At 41.9% G+C, this 24,584-nt stretch overlaps 1 protein-coding gene across 2 annotated transcripts in view; it reads right to left on the reverse strand.

Annotated features, from left to right (window-relative positions):
• Positions 1 to 24,584, reverse strand: part of ACSS1 (acyl-CoA synthetase short chain family member 1) — a 189,384-nt gene that overhangs the window by 42,690 nt on the left and 122,110 nt on the right. For both annotated transcript variants that reach the window (XM_073557471.1, XM_073557470.1), the window contains exon 9: positions 154 to 266. In XM_073557471.1, coding sequence (XP_073413572.1) covers positions 154 to 266 — 113 coding nt within the window. The remainder of the gene's footprint in view (positions 1 to 153; positions 267 to 24,584) is intronic.

The raw sequence follows: 24,584 nt of genomic DNA on the forward strand, positions 1-24,584 counted from the left end.
TTTCTCGAACAACCCCTAGAGACATCTCCTTGAAGGCCAGTCTGCTGCATTAGGGATTAGGATAAGAGGAGCACGAAAAAAAGGAAACAAAAAACAGAACATCTAAAAAAAAGTTATATTTGTCACTGATAGTCTTGAAGACACATCACTTACATTTTCATTTAGAAGTGTAGGTCTTATCCCAAAAAAAGGTCTCATAGCCATTGCTGGGATGATCTCTGCATCATGCTCTGAAGGACGAGGTGAAATACAGATCCCACCAGTTTCTGTAAAATGATGAAGATGACTATTATTTGTTAATTTACTTATTTATTTCTCATGATGATGATCCCATTAACATTACAATGTGAAGATATGGTATATTCAATCTTACTACAGGACAGCTGATAACCAACTAGCAGTATTGTAGGAAAATATACCAACCCTAAAGTAAGGGTATGTGCACACGTTTACAATTTGCATAAGAAAATTCTGCTGTAAATGCTAATGTGTTGGCAGGAAAAGCAGTGTTTTTGATGCGCTTTTCCCATTTAATATATTTGGGTGAAATCTGCAGCAAAAATGATGAAAGAATTGACATGCTGCAGATTTAAACCTGCAAGGAAAAAATAAGCGCATGTGCACGAGACTTCAAGAATCTCATTTACATTGCTGGTACTAGGAAATCCTGCAGGCTATGTGACAAAGCTACGCAGAAAATAACACAGCAAAACTCAATGTGTGCGCAGACGCTAACTCTTCTTTAAAGTGAACAACGAAAGTGGTATCTAAGCTGAGATAGCAGAGAAGAGGCTTCTCAGAACAGAATCAGAATATGGATCAAGAACAGTGTGAGAGTTGGGAGATTAAAGCAGGATTGTGCTCAGTAACCTATCGACAGTGTCAGGTTCGCGCCGTTATACTGATTAAAATTATTCCCTGGTTCATGAAATCCGTCTTGTGGTTCTTGTTTAATCTTGATTTTCAGTTTTCAGTTAATGATATGTTCGTGCTCTGGGGCGACCTGTAGGGGGGTCTTTAGGTGGTGCTCTGCTTAGGCATTCATCTAGCTGCTACTGCGCAGGCGGCGCCATCTTGGAGGAGGCATTTTTTTAATGAATTTACTTATCATCAAATAAAACAATTTAATATACAGTACACATGTGATCATGCTGCAGTGCCGCCGCCGCCACATGCCTGCTGTAGGTGATTTTTGAAAAAAAAAATTTAATACAATATATACACTACCATTCAAAAGTTTGGGGTCTCCCAGACAATTTTGTGTTTTCCATGAAAACTCATACTTTTATTAATCAAATGAGTTGCCAAATGAATTTAAAATCTAGTCCAGACATTGAAAATGTTCGAAAAAAAGATTTTTATTTGAAATAATAATTTTCTCCTTCAAACTTTGCTTTTGTCAAAGAATGCTCCCTTTGCAGCAATTACAGTCTTGCAGACCTTTGGCATTATAGCAGTTAATTTGCTGAGGTAATCTGGAGAAATTTAACCCCATGCTTCCAGAAACCCCTCCCACAAGTTGGTTTGGCTTGATGGGCACTTTTTGCGCACCATTAGGTCAAGCTGCTCCCACAATAGCTCAATGGGGTTGAGATCTGGTGACTGCGCTGGCCACTTCTTAACAGATAGAATACCAGCTGCCTGCTTCTTCCCTAAATAGTTCTTGCATAATTTGGAGGTGTGCTTTGGGTCATTGTTCTGTTGTAGTATGAAATTGGCTCCAATCAAGCGCTGTCCACAGGGTATGGCATGGCATTGCAAAATGGAGTGATAGCCTTCCTTATTCAAAATCCCTTTTACCTTGTTCAAATCTCTCACTTTACCAGCACCAAAGCAACCCCAGACCATCACAATACCTCCACCATGCTTGACAGATGGCGTCCGGCACTCTTCCAGCATCTCTTCAGTTGTTCTGCGTCTCACAAATGTTCTTCTGTGTGATCCAAGCACCTCAAACTTGGATTCGTCTGTCCATAACACTTTTTACCAATCTTCCTCTGTGCAATGTCTGTGTTCCGTTGGCAATTTTTATCTTTTCCTTTTATTAGCCCGTTTCAGATATGGCTTTTTCTTTGCCACTCTGCCCTGAAGGCCAGCATCCCGGAGTCGCCTCTTCACTGTAGACTTTGACAATGGAGCTTTGCGTGTAACATTTAATGAAGCTGCTAGTTGAGGACCTTGTGAGGCGTCGATTTCTCAAACTTCAGACTCTAATGTACTTGTCTTGTTGCTCAGTTGTGCAGCGAGGCCTCCCATTTCGCTTTCTACTCTGGTTAAAGCCTGTTTGTGCTCTCCTCTGAAGGGAGTAGTACACACAGTTGTAGAAAATTTTCATTTTCTTAGCAATTTCTCACATGGAATAGCCTTCATTTGTAAGAACAAGAGTAGACAGTCAAGTTTCACATGAAAGTTATTTTTTTCTGGCCATTTTGAGAGTTTAATGGAACCAATAAATGTAATGCTCCAGATTCTCAACTAGCTCAAAGGAAGGTCAGGTTTATAGCTTCTCTAATCAGCCAAATTGTTTTCAGCTGTGCTAATATACTTGCACAAGGGTTTTCAAGGGTATTCTAACCATTGTGGTGTAGTGACCACTGTGTCCGCTAGGGGGCGCTGTGTGGGTGTCCCAGGAGGGAGGATGAGTGGTAGGATGCTGAATGATCATTATGTATCCCAAGGTAGGTGGCCTTGGGATGGAAGCTTGAATATGTGTGTTGATCAGCAGAGGTACTGCTGAGCTTTCATTACACTGTGTCAGGGAGAGCTTTCCAGGTAGCTGGTGAGATGGGCGGAACCAGCTACCTACAAACCCACCTAGGGGCGGTGTCTAGAACACCATAGTAAAGTATATGTGTGAATGATTGAAAGACCTATGATGAGGTCACACGAGTGAATGCTTGGACCCAGTTGGTCCGTATGAAAGGTCTCGTCTGGGCTGACGTGAGACCGAATGAGGAAGATGTGGCTGCCTTCCTAACAGCATGTGTGGACGCTGTGTTTAATGGCTGCAAGTGCCTGAGAGTTCCCAGGAGAGGGAATGGACATTTGCAGTGTGGTGAAGCAACCATGAGGTAACCCGGTCACGGGGTGAGGTAGGGACCCTGCGTATTGGACATTGCATAACCTGTGTGACTACAGGGTTAACAGAGTGGAGCTCTGTCATGGACACTTTGCTGTTGATATGAACTTTCTGTTGCTGATTCATGGTTTACGATGCTTAATAAACCGCATGGACTGCTGGAGTTATATGGGAAACCCGTGCCGCACCTGGTTATTTGGCGTCCTAGCGAGTGTCCCCTACCTTAATAACAAGCGCTACCTTACACCATCCATTAGCCTTCTTACACAGTTAGCAAACACAAAGTACCATAAGAACACTGGAGTGATGGTTGTTGGAAATGGGCTTCTATACACCTATGAAGATATTGCATTACAAACCAGACGTTTGCAGCTAGAATAGTCATTTACCACATTAACAATGTATAGAGTGTATTTCTGAATCATTTAATGTTAGCTTCATTGGAAAAAACTGCTTTTCTTTCAAAAATAAGGAAATATCTAAGTGACCCTAAACTTTTGAACGGTAGTGTATATTATTCATTATGTAAACTAGGAGGCAGGTCAGTGAGGGATCAGTGACCTGTCAGCAGGCTGCACTATGAATACCTAATCAGAGCACCACATGAAGACCCCCACAGGCCGCCCCGGAGCACAAGCATATCATTAACTCAAAACTGAAAATACAGATTAAATAACAACCACAAGACAGATTTCATCACCCAGGTATCATTTTAATCAGTATAACGGTGTCAACCTGACTCTTGTAGGTTACTGAGCACAATCATGCTGACAGGCAACCTTGATTTCGAGATGCTATTAAAATGACCCCTTCTATAACAATGACAATTTGAATTGCATCTTCGCTAAGTTTTTCAGCTTTACCAAGTTCTTAAAGGGTTTTTTATGCTATTTGGTCAGGAGTGCATGGCTCCTTGGCCTCCCAGCTTCCTTCTTGCTGGGGAAGGCAGTGCGCTTCTAATGACTGAGTGATTACAAGAGTGAAAAAAGGAAAGAGGCTGCCTATGATAGACTGCAGAGGTGGCCAATAACCCAGGTAGCAAGCAGTAAACTATAGAATTAAAAAAATTATCTGTTCTCAATGTTACCCATTTTACAAGATAAAGAAACCCCTTTATTCTGACACTCCAGTCTGTAATAAACAATTTTAGGATGCATATACTCACACTTCATATGCCCTCAGGCTACCATTCCCTAGGTATCAATTTCTAAATAACTAGTGGCTGGCTTATTAATGTTTATTCTCATCTTTATACCACTGATTTTACAGTTTTATGTAAAAATATAACGTTTCACAATTGTGTCTCTTGTGACGCCAATACAATTTTCTGATCCTCAGGGAAAAGAAGGACATTTTACTATTGGAAGTTGGTCACTCATATCTGCATTTATAAAAAAAAAAAAAAATTATCATGTATTCGATGTTACCTTTAGCACCAAATTAACAGATAAAGAGCTAAAAAAATTAATAAGCTAAAAAAATTAATAAACAAAAAAAAGTCTGAAGTAATGAAAAATTAAGTTACAATCATACAGAGGTGCTTTTTTTGCAAGGCTTTTAGATCAGATTCTGCTTCACAATCCACATGAAAACATTAAAAATAATCTTTAATTTTTAATCTAATTGATTTCAGTTAAAAATTCCCATCTATTTCTTTTCAGAGTGGAAAAAAAGCAGCATGTCAATGCTTTGGGCGATTTAGCCTGGGAAACAATACAAATTTTCTGAATGAAATAAGTAACAACTGAAAAAAATATGTAAGGCTGGAATCACACCAGCATCTGACAGCCGATGCGAGAAGTCAGAGGTCATATACAAATGACCCTCGGCTCCTGCTCTGCTGTGAGCATGATCCAAGTGTCATACTACTGTGTTCCGATCCTCTCGGATCTCTGATCCGTCAGTCACGGTCTATCGATATGGCAGCTGAATTAGGGCTCCGATTATTTTTTTGATAATCTCTATTTCCATGCAATTCAAGAGTTGTTACTAAGTGAGAGCAATCTAGTTGCTATATGGGCATGGCTTTCATGGTGGGTAGGTCAGAGATGGGCGGGACGCCAACCCACCATATCTCCACCTCCATGGTGTGGCTGGAGGGGTTAAATGTCTGGGCAGTTTTTTTTTCTCTGCCTATGTGTGTGGAGGAAAACAAGCCTCCGGATTTCTAGCTCCTACGAGGGCTGCCATATGTGTTGTCCCAGGGGATCTGGGCAGGACTGTATATGAACTGTTTATTTTCATTTGAGCCTGTTACCATTTTTTTTTTGTTTTTTTGTTTATGAGGTAATAAACCACCAAGAGACTTTAACCACCCGTGTGCCTGAGTCTACCTCGAAGAGCTGCTAAGCCTGTCAACCCCTCACAATATATACAGTGGGGAAAAAAAGTATTTAGTCAGCCACCAATTGTGCAAGTTCTCCCACTTAGAAAGATGAGAGAGGCCTGTAATTGACATCATAGGTAGACCACAAGTATGAGAGTCAAACTGAGAAAACAAATCCAGAAAATCATCTTGTCTAATTTTACAAGATTTATTTTGCAAATTATAGTGGAAAATAAGTATTTGGTCATTAACAAAAGTTCATCTCAATATTTTGTTATATATCCTTTGTTGGCAATGACAGAGGTCCATTCCTCTATGCAGGTCTCTTCTAGAGCAGTGATGTTTTGGGTATGTCGCTGGGCAACACGGACTTTCAAATCCCTCCAAAGGTATTCTATGGGGTTGAGATCTGGAGACTGGCTAGGCAACTCCAGGACCTTCATATGCATGATGTTGCCACCCCCATGCTTCACAGTAGGTTTGGTGTTCTTTGGATGCAACTCAGCATTCTGTCTCCTCCAAACACAATGAGATTTGTTTCTACCAAACAGTTCTACTTTGGTTTCATGAGACCATATGACATTCTCCCAATACTCTTCTGGATAATCCAAATGCTCTCTAGCAAACTTCAGACAGGCTCAGACGTGTACTGGCTTAAGCAGGGGGAAACGTCTGGCACTGCAGGATCTGAGTCCCTGGCGGTGTAGTGTGTTACTGATGGTAAGTGGTTACGGTAGTCCTCGCTCTATGCAGGTCATTCACTAGATCCCCCCGTGTGGTTATGGGATTTTTTGCTCACCGTTCGTATGATCATTTTGACCCCACGGGGTGAGATCTTGCGTGGAATCCCAGATCGAGGGAGATTATCAGTGGTCTTGTATGTCTTCCATTTTTTTATTATTGCTCCCATAGTTGATTTCATCACACCACGAAGCTTGCCTATTGCAGATTCAGTCTTCCCAACCTGGTGCAGGGCTACAATTTTGTTTCTGGTGTCCTTTGACAACTATTTTGTCTTCACCATGGAGTTAGGAGTGTGACTGTTTGAGGTTGTGGACAGGTGTCTTTTATACTGATAACAAGTTCAAACAGGTGCCATTACTACAGGTAATGACTGGAGGACAGAAGAGCCTCTTAAAGATGTTACAGGTCTGTGAAAGCGAGAAATCTTGCATGTTTTTAAGGTGACCAAATTCTTATTTTTCACCATAATTTGCAAAATAAATCTTGCCAAATCAGATAAGGTGATTTTCTGGTTTGTTTTCTCATTTTGATTCTCATAGTTGTGGTCTACCTATGATGTCAATTACAGGCCTCTCTCATCTTTTTAAGTGGGAGAACTTGCACAATTGGTGGCTGACTAAATACTTTTTACCCCACTGTATATAGAAACTGCAGTTCTAGTCTTAATTTAGAATTTGACAGGTGTATAAACTTAAAAAGAGGGGTTACTCAAGCTGGTTATTAACCAGAGCTCAGAGCATTGTTTGCAAGAAAAGCGTAAGGATATAATTACTTCCAGGACTTACGAATATACCCCTCATAAAAGTAATCTAGTTTGTTCAATTCAATATAGTCCCCAGTTTAATATGATTAAATCTTTGATTCTCAAAAATCTCCTGATCTTATATGAGGATGACATTCTTTCCCAAATCCTTTCATCTGGGTGTAATGTATTAGCTAAGAAAGCCGCTACAATAGGTAACATAATTTCTCCTAGTTTTTTTCAACCCTAAGGGAAAACAGCCCACTTGGTTGCATTATCCTGGATTTTATAAATGTGGTTCATCTAAGTGCAGTACTTGTGCACACTCTATTACAACTTCAGTTTTTTCTGACAGTGAAAATAAATCACAGCACAAAATACAACAGTACATTAATTGCAATACTAACAATGTTATTTATTTGATTATATGTTCAGAATGTAATTTGCTTTATGTGGAGTGTACTACCCGCAATTTGAAAAACAAAATTTCAGAACACATTACTGACATTATTTCTCTTAATAGTCTCAACCGAATGATGTCTTCTGCGTCTAGGCACTTTGTGTCCCACCATCAAAGTAACATTTCTGCACTTAAAGTCATTGGCATAGAGAGGGTTACTATGTCTCCATGAGGAGGAGATGTAAAGAGAAGCTTAATGACTCGTGAAGCCTTCTGGATACTTTGTTTTGGAATCTGCCATCCCGGTGGGCTTGAATGCGTGCTCCGAAATTATGTACCATTAGTAGAACTTATGTTAATGGTGTCATTTAATGTAATTTGTTGTTATTATATTTATACATTTTGTATGAATTGTTATGTTTTGTCATATCGTGGTTGTTCTCACATATGTTGTGATTTTAATCAGTGTTTGTCACATAACCTTTTGACTGATTTTCATTGGTCTTGGTGTAGTTAAATACTTGCCATTTCATCTATAGTATAGCTTTGACAAAGAACACTTAGTGCATTTGAAACGCGTAGCTGCTATACGCTGCTATTTAGTCATGTGAACTTGCCTTTAGTAGTCTGGTTTTATATGCAAGTAAATAAATCAATTTTTTTGGACTATTTGGAAGCTGGAACAATCTCTCTTTTTAACTATTGCAAATTCAGTCCTCCCTGCCTTGTGCAGGGCTACAATTTTGTTTCTGGTGTCCTTTGACAGCTCTTTTGTCTTCACCATAGTGGAGTTTGGAGTGTGACTGTTTAAGATTGTGGACAGGTGTCTTTTAGGGTACAGTTACACCTAGCGATGCACCAGCGATCCCGACCAGCGATATGACGCGGTCAGGATCGCTGGTGGTCGCTAGTGAGCTGCCACACAGGCAGATCTCACCAGCGACATCGCTGGGGACGGGGGTCGCTACTTACCTGTCAGACGCGGCGATCCTGACGTCCTCCCGCCCGGCTCCACGCGTCGCTCATCGGCGCCACAGGAAGCGCCGCAGGAAGTGGCCGACGAGGAATGGTCCAGCAGCTTCTCGCGCGATCAGCGATAACCAGCGGGGGAGACGGTCGGAGGTAAGTATCACATGCAGCGATATCGCTAGCAATATCGCTGCAACGTCACAAAATCGGAGACTTTACAGCAATATTGCTAGCGATATCGCAGTGTGTAACGGGGGCTTTATACTGATAACAAGCTCAAACAGGTGCCATTACTAAAGGTAAAAGTGGAAGACAAAAAAGCCTCTTAAAGAAGAAGCTACAGGTGAGAGCAAGAAATCTTGCATGTTTTTAGGTGACCAAATTCTTATTTTCCACCATAATTTGCAAAATATTTATTGCCAAATCAGACAAGATGATTTTCTGGTTTGTTTTCTCATTTTGACTCTCATAGTTGTCGTCTACCTATGATGTCAATTACAGGCCTCTCTCATCTTTTTAAGTGGGAGAACTTGCACAATTGGTGGCTGACTAAATACTTTTTACCCCACTGTATATAGAAACTGCAGTGATAGTTCTAGTCTTAATTTAGAATTTGACAGGTGTATAAACTTAAAAAGAGGGGTTACTCAAGCTGGTTATTAACCAGAGCTCAGAGCATTGTCTGCAAGAAAAGCATAAGGATTTAATTACTTCCAGGACTTACGAATATACCCCTCATAAAAGTAATCTAGTTTGTTCAATTCAATATAGCCCCTAGTTTAATATGATTAAATCATAGATTTTCAAAAATCTCCTGATCTTTTTAAGTGGGAGAACTTGCACAATTGGTGGCTAACTGGCTAACTAAATACTTTTTTTCCCCACTGTATATACATACACACACATACGCACACACACAGTATATATATATATATATATATATATATATATATATATATACACAGTACAGACCAAAAGTTTGGACACACCTCATTCAAAGAGTTTTCATGACTATGAAAGCTGTAGATTCATTTTGAAGACATCAAAACTATGAATTAACACATGTGGAATTATATGATTAACAAAAAAGTGTGAAACAGCTGAAAATATGTCTTATATTCTAGGTTCTTCAAAGTAGCCACCTTTTGCTTTGATTACTGCTTTGCACACTCTTGGCATTCTCTTGATGAGCTTGAAGAGGTAGTCACCGGAAATGGTTTTCACTTCACAGGTGTGCCCTGTCAGGTTTAATAAGTGGGATTTCTTGCCTTATAAATGGGGTTGGGACCATCAGTTGTGTTGTGCAGAAGTCTGGTGTATACACAGCTGATAGATCTACTGAATAGACTGTTAGAATTTGTATTATGGCAAGTATAAAACAGCTAAGTAAAGAAAAATGAGTGGCCATCATTAATTTAAGAAATGAAGGTCAGTCAGTCCGAAACATTGGGAAAACTTTGAAAGTGTCCCCAAGTGCAGTGGCAGAAGCCATCAAGCGCTACAAAGAAACTGGCTCACATGAGGACCGCCCCAGGAAAGGAAGACCAAGAGTCACCTCTGCTGCGGAGGATAAGTTCATCCTAGTCACCAGCCTCAGAAATCACAGGTTAACAGCAGCTCAGATTAGAGACCAGCTCAATGCCACACAGAGTTCTAGCAGCAGACACATCTCTACACCAACTGTTAAGAGGAGACTTTGTGCAGGAGGCCTTCATGGTAAAATAGCTGCTAGGAAACCACTGCTAAGGACAGGCAACAAGCAGAAGAGACTTGTTTGGGCTAAAGAACACTAGGAAAGGACATTAGACCAGTGGAAATCTGTGCTTTGGTCTGATGAGTCCAAAATTGAGATCTTTGATTCCAACGACCGTGTCTTTGTGCGACGCAGAAAAGGTGAACGGATGGACTCTACATGCCTTGTTTCCACCGTGAAGCATGGAGTAGGAGGTGTGATGGTGTAGGGGTGCTTTGCTGGTGACACTGTTGGGGATTAATTCAAAATTGAGGGCATACTGAACCAGCATGGCAACCACAGCATCTTGCAGCGGCATGCTATTCCATCCGGTTTGTGTTTAGTTGGACCATCATTTATTTTTCAACAGGACAATGACCCAAAACACACCTCCAGGCTGTGTAAGGGCTATTTGACCAAGAGGGAGAGTGATGGGGTGCTATGCCAGATGACCTGGCCTCCACAGTCACCAGACCTGAACACAATCGAGATGGTTTGGGGTGAGCTGGACCGCAGAGTGAAGGCAAAAGGGCCAACAAGTGCTAAGCATTTCTGGGAACTCCTTCATGACTATTGGAAGACCATTTCCGGTGACTACCTCTTGAAGCTCATCAAGAGAATGCCAAGAGTGTGCAAAGCAGTAATCAAAGAAAAAGGTGGCTACTTTGAAGAACCTAGAATATAAGACATATTTTCAGTTGTTTCACACTTTTTTGTTAATTATATAATTCCACATGTGTTAATTCATAGTTTTGATGACTTCAGAGTGAATCTACAATTTTCATAGTCATGAAAATAAAGAAAACTCTTCGAATGAGAAGGTGTGTCCAAACTTTTGGTCTGTACTGTATATGTATATAATGGGTACGGAAAGTATTCAGACCCCTTTAAATTTTTCACTTTTTGTTTCATTGCAGCCATTTGGTAAATTCAAAAAAGTTGACTGTTTTTTTCTCATTATGTACTCTCTGCACCCCATCTAGACTGAAAAAAACTGAAATGTAGAAATTTTTGCTAATTTATTAAAAAAGAAAAACTGAAATATCACATGGTCATAAGTATTCCGACCCTTTGCTCAGACACTCATATTTAACTCACATGCTGTCCATTTCCTTGTCATCCTCCTTGAGATGATTCTTCTCCTTCATTGGGACCCAGCTTTATTTAATTAAACTGATATGACTTGATTTGTAAAGGCGCACACCTGTCTATATAAGACCTCACAGCTCACAGTGCATGTCAGACCAAATGAGAATCATGAGGTCAAAGGAACTGGCCAAGGAGTTCAGAGACAGAATTGTATTAAGGCACAGTTGGGCCTTTATGGCAGAGAGGCCTGATGGAAGCCTCTCCTCAATGCCAGAAAAATGAAAACCTGCATAGAGTTTTCTAAAAAACACATGACGGACTCCCAGACTATGAGAAATAAGAGTCTCTGGTCTGATGAGACGAAGATAGAACATGTGGTGATAATTCTAAGTGGTATGTGTGGAGAAAACCAGGCACTACTCATCACCTGCCCAATACAATCCCAACAGTGAAACATGGTGGTGGCAGCATTATGCTATGGGGGTGTTTTTCAGGTGCAGGGACAGGATGACTGATTGCAATTGAAAGAAACATGAATGCAGCCAAGAACAGAAATATCCTGGATGAAAACCTCTTTCAGAGTGCTCTGGACCTCAGACTTGGTCGAAGATTCACCTTCCAACAAGACAATGACTCTAAGCACATAGCTAAAATAACAAAGGAGTGGCTTCAGAACAACTCTGTGACCATTCTTGACTGGCCAAGCCAGAGCCCTGACCTAAACCCAATTGAGCATCTCTGGAGAGACCGACCTGACAGAACTGGAGAAAATCTGCAAGGAAGAATGGCAGAGGATCCCCAAATCTAGGTGTGAAAAACTTTTTGCATCATTCCCAAGAAGTCTCATGGCTGTACTAGCTCAAAAGGGGCTTCTACTCAATACTGAGCAAAGGGTCTGAATACTTATGACCATGTGATATTTCAGTTTTTCTTTCTTAGTAAATTTGCAAAAATTTCTACATTTCTGTTTTTTTTACAGTCAAGATGGGGTGCAGAGTGTACATTAATGAGAGAAAAAATGAACTTTTTTGAATTTACCAAATGACTGAATGAAAAAATGAGTGAAGAATTTAAAGGGGTCTGAATACTTTCCATACCCAATGTGTGTGTATATATATATATATATATATATATATATATATATATATATATAGTGGGGAAAAAAAGTATTTAGTCAGTCAGCAATAGTGCAAGTTCCACCACTTAAAAAGATGAGAGGCGTCTGTAATTTACATCATAGGTAGACCTCAACTATGGGAGACAAACTGAGAAAAAAAAAATCCAGAAAATCACATTGTCTGTTTTTTTTTCATTTTATTTGCATATTATGGTGGAAAATAAGTATTTGGTCAGAAACAAAATTTCATCTCAATACTTTGTGATATATCCTTTGTTGGCAATGACAGAGGTCAAACGTTTTCTGTAAGTCTTCACAAGGTTGCCACACACTGTTGTTGGTATGTTGGCCCATTCCTCCATGCAGATCTCCTCTAGAGCAGTGATGTTTTTGGCTTTTCGCTTGGCAACACGGACTTTCAACTCCCTCCAAAGGTTTTCTATAGGGTTGAGATCTGGAGACTGGCTAGGCCACTCCAGGACCTTGAAATGCTTCTTACGAAGCCACTCCTTTGTTGCCCTGGCGGTGTGCTTTGGATCATTGTCATGTTGAAAGACCCAGCCACGTTTCATCTTCAATGCCCTTGCTGATGGAAGGAGGTTTGCACTCAAAATCTCACGATACATGGCCCCATTCATTCTTTCATGTACCCGGATCAGTCGTCCTGGCCCCTTTGCAGAGAAACAGCCCCAAAGCATGATGTTTCCACCACCATGCTTTACAGTAGGTATGGTGTTTGATGGATGCAACTCAGTATTCTTTTTCCTCCAAACAAGACAAGTTGTGTTTCTACCAAACAGTTCCAGTTTGGTTTCATCAGACCATAGGACATTCTCCCAAAACTCCTCTGGATCATCCAAATGCTCTCTAGCAATCTTCAGACGGGCCCGGACATGTACAGGCTTAAGAAGTGGGACACGTCTGGCACTGCAGGATCTGAGTCCATGGTGGCGTAGTGTGTTACTTATGGTAGGCCTTGTTACATTGGTCCCAGCTCTCTGCAGTTCATTCACTAGGTCCCCCCGCGTGGTTCTGGGATTTTTGCTCACCGTTCTTGTGATCATTCTGACCCCACGGGGTGGGATTTTGCGTGGAGCACCAGATCGAGGGAGATTATCAGTGGTCTTGTATGTCTTCCATTTTCTAATTATTGCTCCCACAGTTGATTTCTTCACTCCAAGCTGGTTGGCTATTGCAGATTCAGTCTTCCCAGCCTGGTGCAGGGCTACAATTTTGTTTCTGGTGTCCTTTGACAGCTCTTTGGTCTTCACCATAGTGGAGTTTGGAGTCAGACTGTTTGAAGGTGTGCACAGGTGTCTTTTTATACTGATAACAAGTTTAAACAGGTGCCATTACTACAGGTAATGAGTGGAGGAAAGAGGAGACTCTTAAAGAAGAAGTTACAGGTCTGTGAGAGCCAGAAATCTTGATTGCTTGTTTCTGACCAAATACTTATTTTCCACCATAATATGCAAATAACATGAAAAAAAAACAGACAATGTGATTTTCTGGATTTTTTTTTCTCAGTTTGTCTCCCATAGTTGAGGTCTACCTATGATGTAAATTACAGACGCCTCTCATCTTTTTAAGTGGTGGAACTTGCACTATTGCTGACTGACTAAATACTTTTTTTCCCCACTGTATATATATATATAAAAAGGAAAAAAATAGGCAGCACTCAAATTAAATGTGAAAAAAGTGGATACTTTACTGATCCACAGATGGCAAAGTTTCAACGGTGACCCGTCTTTGTCAAGCCAAAGCTTGACAAAGACGGGTCACCGTTGAAACGTTGCCATCTGAGGATCAGTAAAGTATCCACTTTTTTCACATTTAATTTGAGTGCTGCCTACTTTTTTTCCTTTTGTCATTTTGACTGTTTGGACACTGCTGAATAGGTTTTGCACCTGCTGTATTATTTTGGTAGTGCTGACCTTTTTTCTTGATTTATACATATATATACATACTGTATATACATGCAAAGTATATACAGGTGCTTCTCAATAGATTAGGATATCATCAAAAAGTTAAGTTATTTCAGTTCTTCAATACAAAAAGTGAAACACATATATTACATAGAGTCATTACACACAGAATGATCTATTTCAAGTGTTTATTTCTGTTAATGTTGATGATTATGGCTTACAGCCAATGAAAACCCAAAAGTCATTATCTCCAAGGCTTCCTAAGTATTTAAAAAGGCCTCTTAGTCTGTTTCAGTAGGCTCCACAATCATGGGGAAGACTGCTGATTTGACAAATGTCTAGAAGGCAGTCATTGACACACTCCACAAAGAGGGTAAGCCACAAAAAGTCATTGCTAAAGAAGCTGGCTGTTCACAGAGTGCTGTATCCAAGCATATTAATGGAAAGTTGAGTGGAAGGAAAAAGTGTGATAGAAAAAGGTGCACAAGCAACAGGGATAACCGCAGCCTTGACAGGATTGTTAAGAAAAGGCCATTCAAAAATTTGGGGGAGATTCACAAGGAGTGGACTGCTGCTTCAAGAGCCACCACACGCAGACGTATCCAGGACATGGCTATAAGTGTTGCATTCCTTGTGTCAAGCCACTCATGACCAATAGACAACCCCAGAAGCGTCTTACCTGGGCCAAGAAGAAAAAGAACTGGACTGTTACTCAGTGGTCCAAGATGTTGTTTTCAAATGAAAGTGAATTTTGCATTTCATTTGGAAATCAAGGTCCCAGAGTCTGGAGGAAGAGTGGAGAGACACACAATCCAAGCTGCTGGAGGTCTAGTATGAAGCTTCCACAATCAGTGATGGTTTGGGGAGCCATGTCATCTGCTGGTGTAGGTCCACTGTGTTTTATCAAGACCAAAGTCAGCACAGCCGTCTACCAGGAAATTTTAGAGCACTTCATGCTTCCCTCTGCCAACAAGCTTTTTGGAGATGGAAATTTCATTCTCCAGCAGGACTTGGCACCTGTCCACACTGCCAAAAGTAACAATTCCTGGTTTAAAAACAACAGTATCACTGTGTTTGATTGGCCAGCAAACTCCCCTGACCTTAACCACATAGAGAATCTATGGAGTACTGTCAAGAGGAAGATGAGAGACACCAGACCCAACAATGCAGACGAGCTGAAGGCTGCTATCAAATCAACCTGGGCTTCCATAACACCTCAGCAGTGCCACAGGCTGATCGCCTCCATGCCACGCCGCATTGATGCAGTAACTGATGCAAAAGGAGCCGCGACCAAGTATTGAGTGCATTTACTGAACATACATTTCAGTAGGCCAACCTTTCGGATTTTAAAATAATTTTTCAAGCAAGCTGGTATTACACAATATTCTAATTTACTGAGATAATGACTTTTGGGTTTTCATTGGCTGTAAGCCATAATCATCAACATTAACAGAAATAAACACTTGAAATAGATCACTCTGTAATGACTCCATATTATATATGAGTTTCACTTTTTGTATTGAAGAATTGAAATAAATTAACTTTTTGATGATATTCTAACTTTGTGAGAATCATCACTTGTGTGTGTATACACGCACACACACAGTATATATACAGTATGTATATATACACTCACTGGCCACTTTATTAGGTACACCTGTCCAACTGTGTGTTAAGACTTAATTTCTAATCAGCCAATCACATGGCGGCAACTCAGTGCATTTAGGCATGTAGACATGGTCAAGACAATCTCCTGCAGTTCAAACCGAGCATCAGTATGGGGAAGAAAGGTGATTTGAGTGCCTTTGAACGTGGCATGATTGTTGGTGCCAGAAGGGCTGGTCTGAGAATTTCAGAAACTGCTGATCTACTGGGATTTTCACGCACAACCATCTCTAGGGTTTACAGAGAATGGTCCGAAAAAGAAAAAAAATCCAGTAAGCGGCAGTTCTGTGGCCAGAAATGCCATGTTGATGCCAGAGGTCAGAGGAGAATGGGCAGACTGGTTCGAGCTGATAGAAAGGCAACAGTGACTCAAATTGCCACCCGTTACAACCAAGGTAGGCAGAAGAGCATCTCTGAACGCACAGTGCGTCGAACTTTGAGGCAGATGGGGTACAGCAGCAGAAGACCACACTGGGTACCACTCCTCTCAGCTAAGAACAGGAAACTGAAGCTACAATTTGCACAAGCTCATCGAAATTGGACAGTAGAAGATTGGAAAAACGTTGCCTGGTCTGATGAGTCTCGATTTCTGCTGCGACATTCGGATGGTAGGGTCAGAATTTGGCGTAAACAACATGAAAGCATGGATCCATCCTGCCTTGTATCAACGGTTCAGGCTGGTGGTGGTGGTGTCATGGTGTGGGGAATTTTTTCTGGGCACTCTTTGGGCCCCTTGGTACCAATTGAGCATCGTTGCAACGCCACAGCCTACCTGAGTATTGTTGCTGACCATGTCCATCCCTTTATGACCACAATGTACCCAACATCTGATGGCTACTTTCAGCAGGATAATGCGCCATGTCATAAAGCTCGAATCATCTCAGATTGGTTTCTTGAACATGACAATGAGTTTACTGTACTCAAATGGCCTCCTCAGTCACCAGATCTCAATCCAATAGAGCATCTTTGGGATGTGGTGGAACGGGAGATTCGCATCAGGGATGTGCAGCCGACAAATCTGCGCCAACTGTGTGATGCCATCATGTCAATATGGTCCAAAATCTCTGAGGAATGCTTCCAGCACCTTGTTGAATCTCTGCCACGAAGAATTGAGGCAGTTCTGAAGGCAAAAGGGGGTCCAACCCCTTACTAGCATGGTGTACCTAATAAAGTGGCCAGTGAGTGTATATGTGTGTGTGTGTGTCATTAGAAAATAGTTGATTTCCTGTAATAGTATTTCCAGGATTAGTGCCATGTCCAAGGCTTTGTCTTAGTCACAAATGAAATCACAAATCTCTCAGCCCTTTTATTAAGGAAAAAAAATGCACTGTTATATTGTAAGCAGCCATTTTTAACAATTAACTATGCCTCAGCAAAATGAACTCATTTATCCAGAGAAAGAATTATCCTCTGCCTTATCAGTAAAGAAGCAAAGTGAATATATAAAGAGCTTTAGGGCACCAAATTACTTTTATTACTCAGTATTAGGCTATGCTGCCCATTATCTGCATCCTGAGATTATGCCGTTGGTACCACCACAAATCTTAATCATTCTCATTCTGGATAGATCCGAATTAGATGCGTTCAGAGATTTTCAGCTGCAGGATCTAATTTAATTGGACCCTTAAATATTTGCTTTGGCCAAATAGCCAATATGACTGTGAGGAATAGAAACTAACAGAGTTTACAGATAGGAATGTGATGTTTGCAGCTAAAATTCATCGGGATCCACGAGGACCACTTAACAAATTAAAAAGATATTACACAAATCTCTGCAAATTAATTTGACTAAGTACATGCAAATGAGACCCCACTAATTACCGTAACTTAATCGCTTCAAATCTCCTTAAATGAAGCTCAACTGTAATTGGTACAGTAGGTCTCTTGGAAGGCAGCGATGCTTAATACGCATGAGGCTTATCCCTCTGCAATGACAATTAACCCCTTCTGGACAAATGTGGGTGACATTGCATTATGGGAACAAAAAAAATAATATCAGTCACAAAATCTGTCTCCTTCATTTCACGAGCAGCATAATTGGTGAGACAATTGTCCTTTTAGAATTGTGTTTATTTTATTCCTTGGTTTTTTATTGTTTTGTGTATTTTTTTTAAAGAAATCTAATAAATTACCGTAACCTGTTTTATAAATAAAAAAAATTACATTATTTTTGGACACTAATTGGTCTTTTATAACTTGCTTTGTTGAATAATCATTATATCTACTAACGATTACTGGAAAATGCACGTACCTGTAGAAAAGGAGTGCAAAAGTTGGAGGTACAGTCGTGGCTCCATGACCTATGATATGTGCAATACAGCTCTCCACCTGTCACTCGTCATTCACAGTATGTTGGTCAACCTTCCAGTACGAGGGCTTAGATGAGACTTCAACCCCCCTTCTTTCACTACACCACCCTTAGGATATGTTCACACAATAAAGACTTGTTGACAAAATTTCTGGAACTAAAAATGATTCCATGTCTGGAATGGGGTTGTTTCTGGGGTTAGGTCCTGAGCTTTGGGACGTGGGGGCATCATTAGTGTTGCATGCTTACATGTCCTTGTAGTGATTTATGTAAGGAGGTTTGTTCCCCATTAGTTTTTTTTTTATGCAGAACAGTAAGGCCAGGTTCACATAGCGTTAATGCAGTCCATTCGACGCATAGCGTTGGCGGACTGCGTTAACGCTACTGTCATATTGTGATCACGTTACCGATCATGCTAGCGCAGCTTCTCTATCTGCGCTAGCTGTGACGGACCCCCGAATGCTGCAGACCGCGTGCGAGGGTCCGTCCCAGCATGACGGCACATCGCTAACGCATGTCGATTTTGACATGCGTTAGCGATGCGCCACATTATGGCATTCTATGATAGCGTTAACAGATGCGCTACATTGCGTTAATGCCGCAATGTAACGCAATCCGTTTAACGGACTGCCATAATGTTATGTGAACCCAGACTAAGTAGTGTACAGGTTAGAGCCAACCACACAGCATGATGTAACAGTGAAGACTCCATGCTGGGAACAGAAAGATGATCAATTGGCTAGAGGGACTTGGTGATAGAGAGCTGGAGTCAAGAGTGAGGCTACCAACTGGGGCAACCTAAGAGGGGAAAACGACTATTGAGAGCAGGAAGTGCATGCACATCAGAGATAGGTTAAGGCCAGGACTTGCTTGGTTCTCAAAAAAGAGATTTATTGGGAAAGGGCAAGTGCCAAATGAAAGAGTGAGACATCCCTTTCCTGTAGAAGCTGGAGATGGAGATTATGATTTGGCATTGTTTTCTAGATCATGTAGCACCTCATATGTAAAGGGTGAATATTACCTTATAGCAGACCTAGGCAAAATGCAGTCTGCGGGCCACATCCAACTCTCTGGCTATTCCAGTCCAGCCCACAGACCTAGACAACTAAAAGGCTGAAAACCGTGGTCCATGGGCTGCGCCATGTCCTCCCCCACCCTGATATGACTGATATCTGGATCTTCAGGTGGAAGACATCTGCTGACTGCCAGAAGAGCGGTAGCAGAGAGTATGTGTTGTTTTTTGTAAAATACATATATATATACCATTCAAAAAAAAAAAGGGAACACTTCAACATAGGATGTGGTATTTTAGTGTTCCCTTTATTTTTTTGAGCATTATATGTATGTTGGGACTCATACTCTATATAGAGGGCCTATGTTGGAGCGCACAATGTATATAGGGTGCTATGTGGGGTCTCATACTGTATATAGGGGACTTTGTGTGGGCTCATACAGTATGTGAGGGGCTCCTACTGAATTTAGGGGTGGTATGTGGGGACTCATACTGTATATGGGAAGTCTACATGAGGGCTCAAAGTATATATAGGGGCTATGTGGGGTCTCATACTGCATATAGGAAGACTGTGTGGGGGCTAATTTTCTATAGAGCCGGGCTATATGGGGACTCAAACTGTATCTAGGGGGCTGTGTGGGGGTTCATACTGTATATAGGGAGCTGTGTGGGAGCTTATTCTGTATATAGGGGGCTGTATGCAGACTCGTACAATATATAGGGGGATGTCAGCAAACTTAATTATGCTCAACATTAAGTGATACAATTAATATAAAAGAATAATTATAGTTAATATTAATATTTAGCACAATTAATTTCAGCCTATTGGTTCAGCCCTTCGTGTTCACGGTTTCTCACGTGGCCCCTCAGGAAAATTAATTTCCCACCCCTGCCTTATATGATTGCTACTTCCAATAGATGGCATTAGAGTTCCTGTTCTTTTCCTCTGTCAAGAAGATATTTGCATATATTATTTCCCAGGAAGCATTTCATGATCTTTATGTCTGGAGTCACGCTACCGTAGAAAACGGGTGAGTGCTATGTGAGAAAACATCACATAGCACTCGGCCCAGTGTTACTCTATGAGGCAGCTCACATCAGCGTTTATTTTCTTAGCTGTATTCGGCGTGCGTTTAAAATCACAGCATGCTGCGATTGTCACCGAGACTCGACCAAGACTCGCCAATGCAAGCCTATGGGTAAGAGAAAAAACTGCACAGCACTCGGACCATGCAAGCGCTGTCTGATTTTTACGCACCAGTGTCTTTTGAAAAGCCGGCAATTCATGTACCGCATACAGTAAAATCACAGAGCGATAGGCTAGAATATAATAATATATACACATAAAATACATAGATAAATAGATGTCAGTGATATATATATATATATATATATATATACAAATTTCCTTTTCACCTCCCCACTGGGGGTGGTCTTTGTTGTCCTTTCTCATTCTCGGGTCCTCTACCAGAGGCCTGGGAGTTTGAAGGTTCTGTGCAGGATCATAGTTGCTCCCAGCATTGCGTTTTTCTGGACAGAAAGTTTAGATGTTGCTCCTGGGATCTGTTGTAGCCATTCTTCCAAATTAGGGGTCAGTGCTCCAAGTGCTCCTGTCACCACTGGAATCACTGGTGCCTTCACCTTCCACATCTTCTCCAGTTTTCCTTTGAGGCCCTGGTATTTCTCCAGCTTCTCATATTCCTTCTTTCTGATGTTGCTGTCACTTGGCACTGCCACATCTATTATCATTGCTGTCTTAATAATAATAATAATAATCTTTATTTATATAGCGCCAACATATTCCGCAGCGCTTTACAGTTGAACAGTTTCAAACACAAGTCATAAGTAGCAACGTTAACAATACAATAATTAAAGCGAAATAAGACGACCCTGCTTGTGGAGCTTACAATCTACAATGAGGTGGGGGAGATACAAAGCATAGGTTTGTATTTACAATGATGTATTTACAATGACGGTCCAGCCATCTTCAGGGGGTGGGGGTTAGATGGAGATAGTGAATGGGCTACACACACACAAACATAACATGACTTTGATTACTGAATGTGATAGGCCGCTCTGAACAAATGCGTTTTGAGCGAGCGCCTAAAACTATGCAAATTGTGGATGATCCTAATATCTTGGGGTAGAGCATTCCAGAGGATTGGCGCAGCACGGGAGAAGTCTTGGAGTCGGGAGTGGGAGGTACGGATTAGGGCAGAGGTTAGTCGAAAGTCATTTGCAGAGCGCAGCGGTCGGTTAGGCCGATAGACAGAAATGAGGGAGGAGATGTAAGGGGGTGCCGCACTGTGGAGAGCTTTGTGGGTGAGAACAAGTACTTTGAATTGTACCCTGTAATGAATTGGCAGCCAGTGTAACGCCTGGCGAAGAGCGGACGCGTCTGAGTAACGATTAGCCAGATGGACAACCCTGGCTGCTGCATTAAGGATAGACTGGAGAGGGGAGAGTCGAGTGAGAGGGAGGCCAATTAATAGAGCATTACAGTAGTCCAGGCAGGAGTGGATCAGGGCGACAGTGAGAGTTTTTGTTGTTTCCATGGTGAGAAAAGGGCGGATTCTAGAGATGTTCTTTAGGTGTAAGCGGCATGAGCGGGCTAGAGATTGTATATGGGAGGTGAAGGAGAGATCGGAGTCGAACATAACACCCAGACAGCGTGCCTGCTGTCGGGGTGTTATTATGGTGCCACCCACAGAGAGGGAAATGTCAGATTTAGGGAGGTTAGTAGATGGTGGGAGCAGAAGAAGTTCAGTTTTGGAGAGGTTGAGTTTCAGATAGAGAGCAGACATGATGTTGGAGACTGCAGACAGACAGTCAGTGGCATTCTGTAGTACAGCGGAGGTAAGGTCAGGGGATGATGTGTACAGTTGTGTGTCATCAGCATAAAGATGGTACTGAAAGCCAAATCTGCTGATGGTCTGTCCAATTGGGGCCATATAGAGAGAGAAGAGAAGGGGGCCAAGGACTGAGCCCTGAGGTACCCCAACAGTGAGAGGAAGAGGAGATGAAGTGGAGCCAGAAAACAGAACACTGAAGGAGCGGTCGGAAAGATAGGAGGAGAACCAGGAAAGAGCAGTGTCCTTAATGCCTAGTGACTGGAGCCTAGAGAGTAGGAGAGGATGGTCAACAGTGTCGAAAGCTGCAGAAAGGTCGAGAAGAATGAGCAGAGAGTGGTCACCATTACGTTTTGCTGTCAGAAGGTCATTGGTCACTTTGATGAGTGTAGTTTCTGTCGAATGTAGTTTCTGTCTTCTGATCCTTGTCTACTATGACAATGACTGGTTAGTTAGCCAACACCTGCTTATCCATCTGGAGCTTGGAGTCCCTCAGGATTTTTGCCTTTTCATTCTCCACTTTTTCTGGGGACTCCCACCTGGACTTAGGGGGACTTAGCCCATATGCTGTGCAGATGCTCCTGTACACAATTCCCGCTACTTGGTTGTGGCATTTGGTATACGCTGTTCCTGCTTGCATTTTGCATCCTGCCACTATGTGTTAGACGGTTACTGAAGTTTCTTTGCATAGTCTGCACCTTGGGTCTTGTCTTGTGTGGTAAATTACTGCTTCTATGGATCTGGTACTTAGTGCTTGTTCTTGTGCCGCCATGACTAGTGCCTCTGAGCTGTCTCAGAGTCCAGCTTTCTCCAGCCATTGGTAGCACTTCTCCCTGTCAGCCACCTCCATTATCTGTCGATGGTACATCCCATGCAGTGGCTTGTCTTGCCATGGAGCTTCATTTTCCTGTTCTTCATTCCAGATCTGTTGTTGTTGCTGCCCTAGTCTTTCTCTCAGCTTCTCATCTATTGGTGCCATTTTTCTGATGTATTCCTGGATTCTCCTTGTTTCATCCGTGATGGTGGCTTGGATACTTATCAAGCCTCGACCACCCTCTTTTCTGTTGGTATACAATCTTTGGGTGCTAGACTTACGTCTCCATGCATTGTGAGGAGCTTTCATGTTTTCACATCTGTAGCTTCCATCTCTTCTCTTGTCCAGCACACAATGCCAGCAGGGTATCTGATAACTGGCAGGACATATGTATTGATGGGGTGGATTGTATTCTTCCCATTGAGCTGGCTCTTCAGGACCTGTCTTACCTTTTGATGGTATTTAAATGTTAATGCTTTCCTTGCCTCCTCATCATGGTTACAGTATCCATGTGGGATGCCAAGGTACTTGTAGCATGTCTGTACATCTGCTATGTGCCCTGCTGGTAATTTCACTCCATAAGTCTTAACTACCTTGCCTCTCTTTATTACCGACTGACCACACTTCTCCAGTCCGAAGGCCATCCCGATGTCTTTGCTGTAGATTCTTGTCAGGTAGATCAGTGAATTGATTTCTGGTTTGTTTTTCACATACAGCTTGATGTCATCCATGTAGACGAGGTGGCTGATGGTGCTTCCACTCTTGAACTTGTATCCATAGCCAAACTCTGCAATTATCTGACTGAGGGGGTTCAAGCCTATGCAGAACAGCAATGGGGACAGTGCATCACCTTGGTATATGCTGCATTTGATGGCCACTTGTGCTAGTTGTCTTGAGTTGACTTCCAATGTTGTTCTCTATTGCCCCATTGAGTTTCTAAGGAAGGTTCTTAATTTCCTGTTGACATTGTAGAGAGCCAAGCATTCACAGATCCATGTGTGTGGCATTGAGTCATAGGCTTCCCAGGCTGTGCTGAGATTGGTCTGTCTGGATCTTGAGTCTTGAGCGACTGCTCTATCTACTAGGAGCTGGTGTTAGAGCCTCTGGTGTCAGTCTCAAAGTCATTCAGAGCTGAATTCATGTACTGGTTTATATGGTTCTGTAGCTTGGTGGCTATGATGCCTGACAGGAGTTTCCATGTTGTTGTAAGGCAGGTTATTGGGCAGTAGTTGGATAGAACTGTTCCTCTGTGAGGATCCTTCATGATCAGCACTCTTCTTCCTTGTGTTAGCCAAGCTGGGTGGTGGCCTGCTTCTAGCAGTGGGTTAATCTGCTTTGCCATGCGTTCATGTACTGCTGTTAATTTCTTTAGCCAGTAGGTGTGGATCATGTCTGGGTCTGCCAGCTCTTCATGTTCTTGACCCGCTGTTGGATGTCTGCTTCTGTAATGGTGACTGGTTCTTGCTCTAGGTGGTTGCTGTGCTTCATTCTCAGATTTTGCAGCCACATTGCACTGGTGTTGTGTGTTTTTTCCTTCTCCCATAGGTTCCTCCAGTATTGTTCAATCTATGCTATTGGTGGAGTTCTAGCCTTTGTGCTGTTACTCTGTAGTTGGGAGTACACCTTGGACGATTCTTTGGAGAAGAGGGCATTTATCTTTTTGGCCTCAGCTTCTCTAGTGTATCTCCCTAGTCTTGCAGCGAGTGCTGTGAGCCTTTGTTTATCAGTCTCTAGGACTTCAGTTGGGGTCATGCCTTTGTACTTGTCCAGCTTGATGTTATTCTTGATCTTTACACCCTTCTGTATTTCTGTT

Source organism: Dendrobates tinctorius, unplaced genomic scaffold, assembly GCF_039654945.1.
Source record: "Dendrobates tinctorius isolate UK_male_01 unplaced genomic scaffold, ASM3965494v1 ptg000250l, whole genome shotgun sequence".
NCBI lineage: Eukaryota > Metazoa > Chordata > Amphibia > Anura > Dendrobatidae > Dendrobates > Dendrobates tinctorius.